The sequence below is a fragment of the Vipera berus genome (assembly GCF_964194415.1).
Source record: "Vipera berus genome assembly, chromosome: 6".
Lineage (NCBI taxonomy): Eukaryota > Metazoa > Chordata > Lepidosauria > Squamata > Viperidae > Vipera > Vipera berus.
Genome location: NC_138208.1, coordinates 65,871,508 through 65,884,398, shown reverse-complemented (window position 1 = coordinate 65,884,398; position 12,891 = coordinate 65,871,508). Strand labels below are relative to the sequence as shown.

At 37.8% G+C, this 12,891-nt stretch overlaps 1 protein-coding gene across 1 annotated transcript; it reads right to left on the bottom strand.

Annotated features, from left to right (window-relative positions):
* Positions 1 to 746: 746 nt before the first annotated feature.
* MB (myoglobin) lies at positions 747 to 11,820 on the bottom strand. Its single transcript, XM_081330239.1, has 3 exons — positions 11,668 to 11,820; positions 7,930 to 8,152; positions 747 to 1,463 (listed from the first exon to the last, which is right to left on the bottom strand). Exons 1-3 carry the CDS (start codon positions 11,760 to 11,762, stop codon positions 1,317 to 1,319), a joined length of 465 nt encoding a protein of 154 aa, XP_081186365.1. The 5' UTR covers positions 11,763 to 11,820; the 3' UTR covers positions 747 to 1,316.
* Positions 11,821 to 12,891: the final 1,071 nt, after the last annotated feature.

The window sequence follows — 12,891 nt, the reverse complement described above, 5'->3', positions numbered from 1 at the left end:
AGTAGTAATCCATTCTTATAAACCATTTAACTCTTGGCACACAAAGTCAGGGACTGAGGGAGAAAATAGATTCTCACCAATTATCTCTTGGTGTTTGGAGAAAACAAGCTGTAGCGGTGAGTTGGGTCTGCTCCATGAACATGGGAAGGTTGTGATGGAACACCTGGTGGATCACCTCTATAGTCTCCAAAAACCACAATTTGAAAGTCATTGGTTTATGGGTTTCCTAGCTTTTGATTTTACAAAATTACTTGTAGTTTTACCTTGGCCCTAGCCAGTAGAAATACTTATATTTCTTTCCCCTCTTTGCTTGTCCAGGTGAGAAGAAAAATCTTGTATAATATACATAGCAATATTCAGGTAGGAATTGTTATACAAATCAATTTAAATAGCAAGGGATACTATATCCCAGTCAGGAACTAGAAACCTTGTCTTCATTCACCTTTCTGAATAACTTTTTCACTTTTCCGATCTGTTTCTGAATACTAATTTATCATCGTACAGCCAGTCATGAACTAAGCAATATGTAAAGACTACATGCAGCTGTTTCTGTTATATATAATTAATATTTTATTAAGAAGTGCTACAGATCAAAAGGCTCCTCAGTTGATAATCCAAGCCACACATGAAGTTGGCAAGTTTTCCATCACACTTAAACCTGCAGCAGCAGCATAGAATTATTTTTAGACAAAGGGATGTGCTTCATCTTTGAGTAGTATACAAAAGTGGCAACTCTAAATTTAATACAATTTTAATTCCATTTATTGCACACAAAACGTTGGAGCACATGATTATCCATCACAAGGGAGATTGCATTTAAACCAATGACCCATGAATATGGTATACAATCTGCTCCCCAATTTGCTCTCCCTATTTATCTGGCATCAGAACCTGGCTGCAGATGGTGAGTTTGAGGAACATCCCACTGAACTAAAAATGGTATAATGATTATATATCCAGTCCTTTCACCTCCATCTTTCTAGCTCTTTAATCCTCCCTCTTGACCTCATTAGATAGCCTCCAAATGTATTGGTTTAGTCCAACTGTGCTGGCTCAGGAATTCTGGGAGTTGAAGTCCACAAGTCATAAAAGAGCCAAGGTTGCCTACCCCTGGTTTAGTCCCTTAAGTCTCAGCCAAAGTGGCCTTAGCAGACATTAGAGATTTTGGACAACATACCTTGCCACCCTCAAGTGTAGCATTAACATTATTCAATTTATTCAAGCTATTTTCCTGTGATGACATGAAAATATTCTCCTAAACTGACCACACACCTATGCACACTAAGTCTTCCAAGTGATGACATCTTCTTTCCTTACTAGCCTTGGAATCCAAGTTCCTTGTATTTGCTGGCCATATCATTCCGGAACAGCTCCAAGGCTTTCCTCATTGCCTCTTGAGAATCAGTCCCAAAATCTGCAGAATGTTTTTCAGCAATGACAGCAATGATGACTTCAGAAATAAACTATATAAGAAGAATTGATGGTGGCAAAGAGAAATAAGGGCAGGGATAAGGGGGGGAAAAAGGGGGGGGAAGAGGCAGAAAGTGAGAGTGTGCTAAAAATGTCAAATAAATGTCAAACATCAAAGCAAGGAACATGATAGGTAAAGGTAAAGGTTCCCCCGCACATGCGTGCTAGTCGTTTCCAACTCTAGGGGCCGGTGCTCATCTCCGTTTCAAAGCCGAAGAGCCAGCGCTTGTCCGAGGACGTCTCCGTGGTCATGTGGCCGGCATGACTAGACACCAAAGGCGCACGGAACGCTGTTACCTTCCCACCGTAGTGGTCCCTATTTTTCTACTTGCATTTTTACGTGCTTTCGAACTGCTAGGTTGGCAGAAGCTGGGACGAGTAACCTTGGTCAAGGCAAGAAAGGAGAAAATATAAATAATAAATACTTAACATTTTTCTCTTAACATGTAAGTGTCTCAGACCTAAGTCAAGGTTGACTCATTCATATCTCTACTGGTGGGAGAGAGGTATAAAGTCCTCTAGATATTGTCGCATTACAACTCTGCTACTCTTGGCTATCGGAGTGAAGGATATTATAAACTACAATTCCCAACAGATATGAAAGATGCTGGGAATTGTAGTCAATTAACAACTGAAGAGTTGCATATTGTAACCTCATGCATTCTTTGCGGTTAAATGAAATTATCTTTAAAGAGGTTCAGTACATTAAAACCAAACCAAACACTATCCAGAAGGATTTGCTTTACTGATCAATAGCCACCAATGTTACTGCTGTCCCGGGGCCACTGGTAAAGAGAAAAGTTATTTTTTTTCTAGTGGGAAAGTATGAGGAAATATGCATTTCTTTCTGCTGCATGCACTGTGATCAATGGTGATGCTTTTGCAGCTTCACAGCCTCTTCTTGGCTGCCAAGAACAGAATATTGTTTCCCCAGGACAGTTAATGTACGCTGTTGTTATTATTACACAATTGAATTAATGGCAGTCAAATACATGCACTAGTACTACTATTCCTGAGTTGACAAGTTTTGGCATAATTCATATTTAAGGGAACATGTACTATCTTGCAGTGAAGTTCAAATCTTACAATGGACCTGGAAGGATTATTAATTTATACTGTAAACTGCCCAGAGTCATTGGATACAAGATGGAATGGCAAATAAATTTCATTAATTAAATAATTTAATTGATTTAACTGAGAGAGAATGTTTCTACTACAGAGGTTCCTTATGTCTATGAGTCTAATTCTTCTTTTCGTGGTACAGCAGGACATTCATGCATACAATTTCCTTATCACAAGAACAAGGCCTAAGGAGCCCCATAATTATTATTATTATTATTATTATTTATTGAATTTTTATACCGCCCTTCTCCCGAAGGACTCAGGGCGGTGTACAGGGCATATAAATAGAAATACAAAAGTTAAAAAAGGATTAAATAATTGCCCAATTAAAACAATCAGAATATAAAACCCATTAAAACCCTAACATTCCCCCATCAGGCCAGACCAGCTTGTTCGAATAGATGGGTCTTTAACCCGCGCCGGAAGGAGCGGAGATCCGGTGCCATCCGGAGCTCAACCGGCAGTTGGTTCCATAATGTCCCTTGGAATGCATTTCAAAATAAGGGGCATACTATAAGTATTTATACTACTCAAAATTCATTTGCTATGCTTGAGCTTGTGCCTGTTTAAGTCACAAGAGAAAACTGGCATAGATCTAAAATCCAACTAGAAGCCATTTCCCAATTGGGTCTTCTGTGCTTTTTCTCCAAAAAGAAAGTCTTCTGGCATAATTTTAAAATAATGTCTTTCTACATTTTAAGAATGCATCATGTAAATCAGTGTTTCTCAACCTTGGCAAATTGAAGATGGTTGGACTTCAACTCCTAGGATTCCCCAGCCATCCATGCTGGCTGGGGAATTCTGGGAGTTGAAGTCCACCTATCTTCAAGTTGCTAAGGCTGAGAAACACTGATGTAAATTGAAGTTTGAAACAATTAAAACGTTTTTTTTATTCAGACACTACTTTTGAAATTGAGCTGTAATTTTGTTTTAAAGCACTCCCAGCACAGATCCCTGACATTTTATTTTTATTTATTTTATTTTAATCCCATTTATATCCCGCCCTTCTCCGAAGACTCAGGGTGGCTTACAATTTAAGCACAAACCAATGTGCTTAGCAATAAACATAAACATCCTTTGGGGCTTCTTGGATATTTGAAAATTTGCAAAACTAGAAGAAATTTGTTTATTATTTGTTCCATCTCCTCAAAGGTAGAAACACTTTAAAAATGTTTTTTCAAGCAAAATAATGCATATGTGTCATCTTCATTTCTCTTTAGTTGAAACAATATAGGAAATAGTATTTACACTTCTGCAACGTTTTTCTCCTCAACTACAATTGTGATTTATTTCATTCCTGAAGTTAAGTGAGCTTTGTAAAATAAATCATTTGCCTGAGCCATACATTCGTCCTCTCTCTGGTCTGCCTTTCTAATGTGGTAGCTAAGAAGTGCACACTTTTTCTTGTCAAAGAAAAAGAAAGGTTTTCGTATTTTATTCTCTTTTGGAACAAGTTCCCAAAAGATTGCAAACCTTCCTATTGATATTGGCATTTACAACAGTTTGTTCAAAGTTTGAACAGTTTGTTCAAACAGACCGTTCAAAGTTACAACAGCACTGAAAAAAGTGTCACGATCATTTTTCACACTTATGACTATTGCAGCATCCCCATGTTACACTTGAATGCTTGACAACTGGTTCATATTTATGACGGTTGCAATGGCCCAGGGTCATGTGACTGTCTTTTGCAACCTTCTGACAAGCAAAGTGTCAATGGGGAAGCCAGATTCACTTAACAACCATGTTACTAATTTAACAGCTGCAGTGATTCACTTAACAAATGTGGCAAGAAAAGAGGTAAAATGGGACAAAACTCTCAACACATTTCTTACTTAGCAACATAAATTCTGGACTCAGTTGTGGTCATAAGTGGAAGGCCACCTGTAACTAGTGTGTCAAAAGGGTACAGATTTCAATGGATAAACTTTTAGAAGATAATGATAAAAACTTTTTTAAAAACTCTTTTATCTGACATAGAGTTTGAAGGCATGGAAGGAAACAAAATTGAGATTACCAAAAAAGTAATCAAGGAAAAAAGATCTGGACATGGAACAGCTCCAACAAGAAATTCCAGACAATGTTTGTTTATGCGGCTTACAAAGTAAGCTGGTGAAAGCTTTGAAGGTGACTTCTAAATGCCAAAGAGTGATGAAAGGTCAAATCCTGTGATGCCTTAGGAATGATTTAAAGGTCAAGATTGTGCAGAGCAAAAAGAGAAATATAAAGTTCGACTATTTGACCATAGATAAACTATTTTATGTAGTCACTATTGAACTGCATCATTCAAGTAGTGTCATTATATATTTATTTGTTTGTTAGATTTAAATCCTGATTTTTTCCACCAGCAAAAGACATTATATTTCTCCCTCCACAACTGAGCATCTATGGTTTATAGTGGACTTAAACCCTGATCCCCTTTATTATGATTCCATATTTAATCACTACACTATTCTAATTGAACCCTCAATAATGTACATCAAACGGGGCCTGCTTTCCCTGTGCAACAAATTAGAACTGCTGTTAAACCAGAATAGCCATTAGTCTGCTATTCAGCTACTAGAAACTACAGCTTTGTGTCCCTTCCTTTCTCTTTTTTCATTTTTGCTTTTATTAATCGATAGGTAGCAAATTCAATCAAATGAGAGAGGCTGCACTGAGGGATCCTTGATGCTTTCTGACTTGGCTGTTTTCTTGCAGTCATTTCATTACCCAAACTAGGTAACATCATCAGTGTAGTGATTAGCACTGATGTTATTACTTAGTTTGAGTAATGAAAGATCTGCAAGAAAACAAACAAGCACAGAGAGCAAGAAAACAAACAAGCACAAGGACTGCTCATTTCAATCCTGAGCTACAAATATTCTCCTTTAGGGGCTGCATTGTCCAGTTTTTATTTGGGTAATCCATAGTTACCATTTATTTTGTAACAACTACTGGCAGAGTATGATCATCTGATGATTTCTCGATAAACTTTGGCAAATTCAATATTTTATCTTCCTAGGGCAAGACTTTGCTGTATGGGCAGACACTACTAAGTTAGATGGTATGGCAGCTGACTTGATATATTTACTTCTCTTTCTATTTAGAACACAGAACAGAGAATAAGGGGCCTTGGAAGTCTTCTAGTCCACCCCCCTGCTTGACCTAAGGTAGCATCAATGGTCAAAAAGTCTAATTGCAAATAAAGCACAGATTCTTTGTCTTAGCGGTAAAGTTGGACCTTCAACATTTTAAAAGGTAAAGTCCTCTTTGACTCCTGTTGACTTTATAGATATGTTCATATAGTGTTTTAAAAAAATATTTTATTAGTTTTCTAATTTTACAATCATAAGTAGTTAATAAACAACATTTTGTCTGGGTCCATTGGTAATTCAGTGGTACATATTAACTTTCTTAGTCTAGTTCCAATACTACACCATCCAGTGCTTCCTTGATCCTCTCTTCTTCCAATGGTATGCATTTTTCCACACTGGGCAAATGCAGTTCTTGTTACTGTTAATACATATACAATTAAATATAGACATCTTCATCACATTTTTCTGGTATTGTACATAATATCAATAGTGTCAGTTTGTAATATCTTTTCTAGCCAAAACATATCTCAATTGCATTTGCACTTAAAATCTATTTGTTCAATCAATATCCTGTTTTTCCTGCTTTTTTAAAATTTGAATTTCCCCTCAATGTTCAAAGTATTTCTATTGCTTATAATTTTCTCATAATAATTATATTTGGGTAATCAAAGGCTTCCCTTATTTAAACGCTTTTAGAATTTTCATATTTCTGATTAACAAAATATAATATTCTAGTTACAATTCCTATCCTTTTAATTGTAATAATACTTTTATTTATAACAGTTATCTATTTTCTAAACCATATTCAAACATCTGTTTAATAGTATAATATCCCATCTAATAGGCCAAAACCTCTATTTTCTTCAGTCTTACTCTAGCTTTCTTCCTTTGCCAAATAACTTCCCAAGTCAGTACATTTGAATCATTAAGTAATTCTTCCTCTGTTTTTGTATATATTGTTTGGAATGAGAAAGAAAATTTGATTGAAGTATTTTTGGAAGAACGCTCAACCCATTTATATTCATTAAACAGCCTCCATCTTTCTCCTTCAGTTTTTCTTTTCATTTCTTGTTTGCCAATATTCAGGATTTCTCCTAACATCTTTATCATCTGTTCAATCACAGATAAGCAGCCCAAGAGTTTTTTTCCCTTTTCTCAGCTGCAGTCTTCAAAAGTGAAAGCCTTATCTGAGTCTGGGCTTCAAGCCAAGTTTCTTTAATAATAATTGTAGTGCTGTAGTTCTCCACTAGATGTCATTAATGCCGTCTTCCAGCTTTTTAAATCCAAACTTATATTACAAACTTTTCAAGTCTCTTTTCTAAAAAAAGCCTCAAAAAACTTTTAGTCCCCAAATTTCAAAGCTATATATCTGTATTGGTTCCAAATTAATCTTATGATTTTCTCTGTTTTCCCCCAAGCAATTAGTTCACTGCTTTTCTTTTCCTGAGGGAATGGGGCGGAAATTCCCCTTCCCTCTCTCATTGGGGAGGATTCTTTGCTTTGGGTGGTTTTTTCCAGGAAAAAGTCTTAAAATCATAAAGAGAAGATATAGTCTCACTCAGTTCCATCCACGTTGCTCAAAAGTTGCTCATTAATGCTTATTTTCTTCGGCTGTCAGCAGCTTCTGGCTGGCCACAGAAGTGTAGTCAGTCTTTCCACTGCCGGTTTGGAGGGCTTCCTTGGATCAAATGGAGGGGGCACCACCCCTGTGTTCAGCAAGGGTCTCCTCCTTTATCACCTCTCCAGGATGACTTTTGACCCTTTTTAGGGTCCCCAGCAGGGCAAAATCAAACATGGAAGATGGAGCCCCATCTTCCTGCACCCATTATGCCACAATGCCTAACCGGAAGTCCCATATAGTGTTCTTGAATGGCAATGATGCAGAAATCATTTGTCACTGCCTTCTTATTGGACTTCCCAATCTAATCTTCTGTTCTGGGATTTTCTGGAGCTGCTCCATTTAGTAGTTAACTCAGTAACAGCTTGCTCTGTTTGAGATCAATCAAGGTCAAAAAGATGCTATCACCCTTGTAATGTCATAGTCTGGTGACAAATAATTAACTGCTTTCTCTTGAAAGATTATTTTTATCAATGTTATACTCCTAAATTGTCCTTTTATTTCATCAAAACTTCCTATATCCATTCTAAAATTTAGCAAGCAGACCTACACATACTCAGAATACAAACCTTTCCTTTTCTGTTTAATAATTAGCTCTTTGGATATACATGGTTGCACCATCATCCTTATCAAGTACATACTTACTTCTAAATATTTGACTGGAATTTTATGCTTGTTGGCATGAGTTTGTGCCAATGGTGACAGCTCTGCTTCATGGGACCCTTTCCGTTTCAGGATTTTACCCAAAGCACTGAGAACTGTGGTTCCATGTTTCGTGAGTTCTTCTGAGTTCTTCATCTCATCCAGAGTCTTGAAATTTTTGAATTTGACAAAGCGCTCTTGAGTCTCAGGGTGATTCTGGAACATCCTGTGAATTATATAGAGAAACTCAGGAAGACGCAAGTCAGGGATGCTGAGTCCTCACAACTATGTCAGTTAATCCTACAAACTCATTTTAGATACATATATAGACTCTGTTTACATAAGCTACTTAGCTAGTATAGTAAGTTGATAAATTATGAGAGTTGCCCTTTCACTGGATCTTTAGAGAGTGGGATTTCCATTTTTAGAAATTCATTCATTGTTATGTGACTCTCCTGGAACTTATCTCGTCTCTTGAGTATTAAAAGAGAAGTGCTCACCTTTCATTTCAGACTTCAACAAACATTTTAAAAAGAGCAGCTGCATAGATTTGAAAGGCAATTTCAACAGGATTATGGATCAGAGCAGAAAGGAATTTACACGTAATTTTAATTAAAACTATAATATTAGGCATGCTTGAGGCCATCAAAATTAATAGTAGTGATCATGCCTAATTATGTTAGGTTACATAGATATATATTCATAACAATCTTTTGCCATTTGGAAAAATGCTCTAGTCAGAGGTTATTGTTTAAGGTATTGAAATCTATGCAATTGGAGATCACTCAATATACCCTATATATTGTATCATGTTAGTAATTTTTACATGGCCTCATGTATATGCCTTCTATTTTTCTCTTTCCAGTATTTCCTATTATTAAAATGATATAGCAATCTCCTAGGCGGATAGTTAGCTACACTGTCACCATAACTAAGCCATCTTGTAAATAATATTTAAATTTAAATCTAAATATCTAAATTTCAGATATTTACTTCTTATGGCTGAGTGGGTGGTCAAAGATTAAGAAACAGGAGGAAACCACAAATCAACAAATGGAAAGCAGCTAAGCAAGTTGATAGTACAATGGAATTTTCATATGGGTCAACTGTGTACAATAACATGGCCAGATTTATAGCTGGTGAAAGATCAGATGAAGTGTGATAATTTGGCTATATCCATCAATGGAAAAGACAAACATATTCTATATGCTATTCTGTTTTGTATATTACCGTATTTTCCGGCATATAAGACTACTTTTTAACCCATGAAAATCTTCTCAAAAGTCAGGGGTTGTCTTATACGCCGGGTGCTGAAAATTTAGGGACAGGGCTGGCTGGAAAACCTGGAGCGGATCTCCCATTTAGTCTGCGCAGGGAAAGCGGGACCAATTGGAGAAGAAGCTGCAGTCTGTGATTTTTTACAGGCTGGGGTCTGGGCGTCTTTCCTTCTAAAGTTGAAGAGCAGCTGTAGTATATCCCAACTTGAAAGGCAGGTGGGGAAGGCAGCAGCCGGAGCAGCGGCTTAGCTCTAAGGACACATTTGACTCAGGAACTGGGCGGGCTGGCTGGAAAACCTGGAGCGGATCTCCCATTTGGTCTTTTTTTAAAAAAATCCCATTTATATCCCGCCGTTCTCCGAAGACTCAGGGTGGCTTACAATTTAAAGCACAAATCAATGTGCTTAGCAGTAGCCTTCATTCTGTGTATATGCCTGTTTATTAGGGCTTTCACACACACCCCCAAGCAACATTATTACAAAGTCAGCTTATTGCCCCCAACAATCTGGGTCCTCATTTTACCTACCTTGGAAGGATGGAAAGCTGAGTCAACCTTGAGCCTGGTGGGATGCGAACCTGCACTAATTGCAGGCAGCTGGTGTTACTTAAGGCTCTGCGCAGGGAAGCTTTAGAGTGAATTAGGAAAAGTGAAAAAGTGAATTAGGAAAATAGGGAACGGTTGCTGGAATTGGGTATGTGTAGTTTAACGAAGAGAAGGGTGAGGGGTGACATGATAGCAGTGATCCAATATCTCAGGGGCTGCCACAAAGCAGAGGGAGCCAAGCTATTCTCCAAAGCACCTGAAAGCAGGACAAGAAGCAACGGATGGAAACTAGTCAAGGAGAGAAGCAACCTAGAACTAAGGAGAAACTTCCTGACAGTTAGAACAATTAACCAGTGGAACAACCTGCCTCCAGAGGTGGTGAATGCTCCAACACTGGAAGTTTTTAAGAAGAGACTGGCCAGCCATTTGTCTGAAATGGTATAGGGTTTCCTGCCTTAGCAGGGGGTTGGACTAGATGACCTCCAAGGTCCCTTCCAAATTATATTATTATTATTATTATTATTATTATTATTATTATTATTATTATTATTATTGTTGTTGTTGTTGTTGTTGTTGTTGTTGTTGTTGTTGTTGTTTAATCCACTTGCACTGTTTTATGTTTACATGTTTGATGACAAACAGCCTTATGTTTATAAGTGACAGTTTTCCTACTAAGCACCTGCATGTCATAAGCATTTGAATTAAAATTACCATATTAAAATCAAATCTGATGTTTTTTAATTTTTATTTGGTGTGCGTTGGAAGAGGGGTAGTCTTATACGGCGAGTATAGCCCAAACCCTATAATTTAACAGGAAATGTAGGGGGTCGTCTTATACGCCCAGTCGTCTTATACGCTGGAAAATACGGTATCTCCCTGTCTTGTACTACTGAAGTCAGAGGGTAGAAAACACACAGGCCAAGTGTTATTTTCAGTGACCATTTTTGCACTATTCCCCACTGTTACCAATTTCATTTAACTGTCATTGCCAGTGCCCAATATTGCCTATCTGTGCTGCTCCTACTGTTCCAAATTATACAGAAGATAGTATGGGAAGAAGAATCTTCTTTCGTGAATCCACTCATGAATCTGAAAGTGACGCCAGCTGACCAGAGGTGTGCCTTGCAAATATTGAAAATCATGGGTGTGCAGACTCCAAACTAATCACAAGCCAGTTTCAAAACAAACCTTTCTTTTCCAAGCCTTCCCCTCTCTTTTAGCATTGTGTATATTTCCCAGATTCCTTTCATCTCCATTATTTCCCACCTTCCTTATTTTTGACCCTAACATCTAGCCAGGTTTCCTGACAGATGGAGAAGATACAGAACAAAGTGCTACTGTTTTATTTGGGGAAAAACAGGAGGCACATTTCTTAACATAATCCTAACATTGTTAACATTTGTTAACTTAAGCTAACGGCATTTTGAAATCTATGTTTTCCTTTAGATGTTTGTTTCACTGCATTGTACAGAGAATAACAATGTTAACTGGGCATTTGTTACTTATCTTTTATTTTTCCCACCTTGCCTATAATGAGTGATGCACAAATCAGCCAAGCACCATTTGCCAGGAACTCAAAAGAAAAGTCAGTATAAGATGTAGCCCTAGAGGCACAAGTTTTATGTTAGCATAATTTTGTGCCCTCTCAAGGATAAATTATTAATAATTCACTCAGCCGCAGATTAAATTCTTTTGAAAGCCTTTTTTTTTTACCAAGGGCTTATCTAATAAAGAAGTTAAAGAAAATTGAGGACAACAAAATTAAAATAGTCTCCAGCTTATCAGCAACTTTGCATCTCTTTCTCTTCTGTCTCTTAATGTTTAGTTCTGAACCACATGCCAAGCAGGTCCTTGAAGCGCCACCATGCCAGCGTCTCAGGAATGTTGCTGCTCAGATTTCCATTCCTAGTTTCTGCTTACCTGATGATAACTTCCTGTCCATGCAAAGAGAGATGTGGTTCCACTTTGTCCCAGATGTCCATGACCTTCTGCCATTCCTGTTCGGTGAGCCCCATAATATTACAACAACAGAAACAATGAAAAGTTTTTTAGCTAAAGAGATATAGACAGCCCGGATGTTCTTCCTTGAGTGAAGGTTGAACAGAGAGACCTGTTGGTTTAATAAACTGACTAGAGATTGACACCTATCACTTGACAACTCCACTCTAGGTCACTCTGGTCAAACTCTTAGTGGAAATCTATTTTGAGTCGGGTGCTATTGTGGCAGACTCAGATGAAATAATTGCTGACTCTGGTATCAGACTGGCACAGGTCCTGTGTCCCACAGGAGGGACACTGTCAAGCATCAATGCCAGGAATTTGGTATTCAGCACCCATCCCAAGAACAGAGAAGACTTTCCAATTTTTCATTTTATCTTTGGCAGCCAAAAAAACATATGACAAGGGAGACTGGTGATCAATAGCATTTTGGAATGTATAATAAACTGAATTCCTCCACAACACTCAGCCACACCATTTCCTAAGCCTGAGCTGCATCTTAAATAGACCACGGTGGACAAGGGTGAGGAAAATACAGATAACTTGTTTAAACATTAAGAGTAGCGGAAAATAGTTCCATCAGAAGGAAGGAAGGAAAGGAAAAAAAGGAAGGTGATTAGGGAGGGAATGTAATTAGATACTCCCAACTCCCAGGGCTGATAAAATGTGCAGACCCAGACCCTTTCTCCCAGTTCCCTTAATTTAAAAAAACCACATTAGTCTTGGATCTCCAGGAGATGTGCAATCTAACCTTCAGAGTGACACAATCAAGGGTTCCCATCTCATGTTAATCAACAGACTCCAGTTCAGTTTTATGCTCAGTTATGTCTGACCTTATTCACTTTCAGCCACTGCCCTGGGGTTTAGAAGACACCTTAAGCCCCCAAGTTGCCATTTTACCTTTTGTCACATATGGCTTATTTAACATGGTTTATCTTGTTGCTCAGACTTGGAGCAGCTGCTATCAGGGGTTTATAGAAACTGGAATTTAAAACTTACAATAAATACAGATACTGGAATCAGCGGTTATGCCAGATTCAAAACTGCAGGATGTTGGGAGTGTTCATTCATGGAGGTGAAAGGTGCTTTGTTTTTTGTTTAGCTCACATACACTGTTTTTCATACTAATCCACCAAATCGTACTTC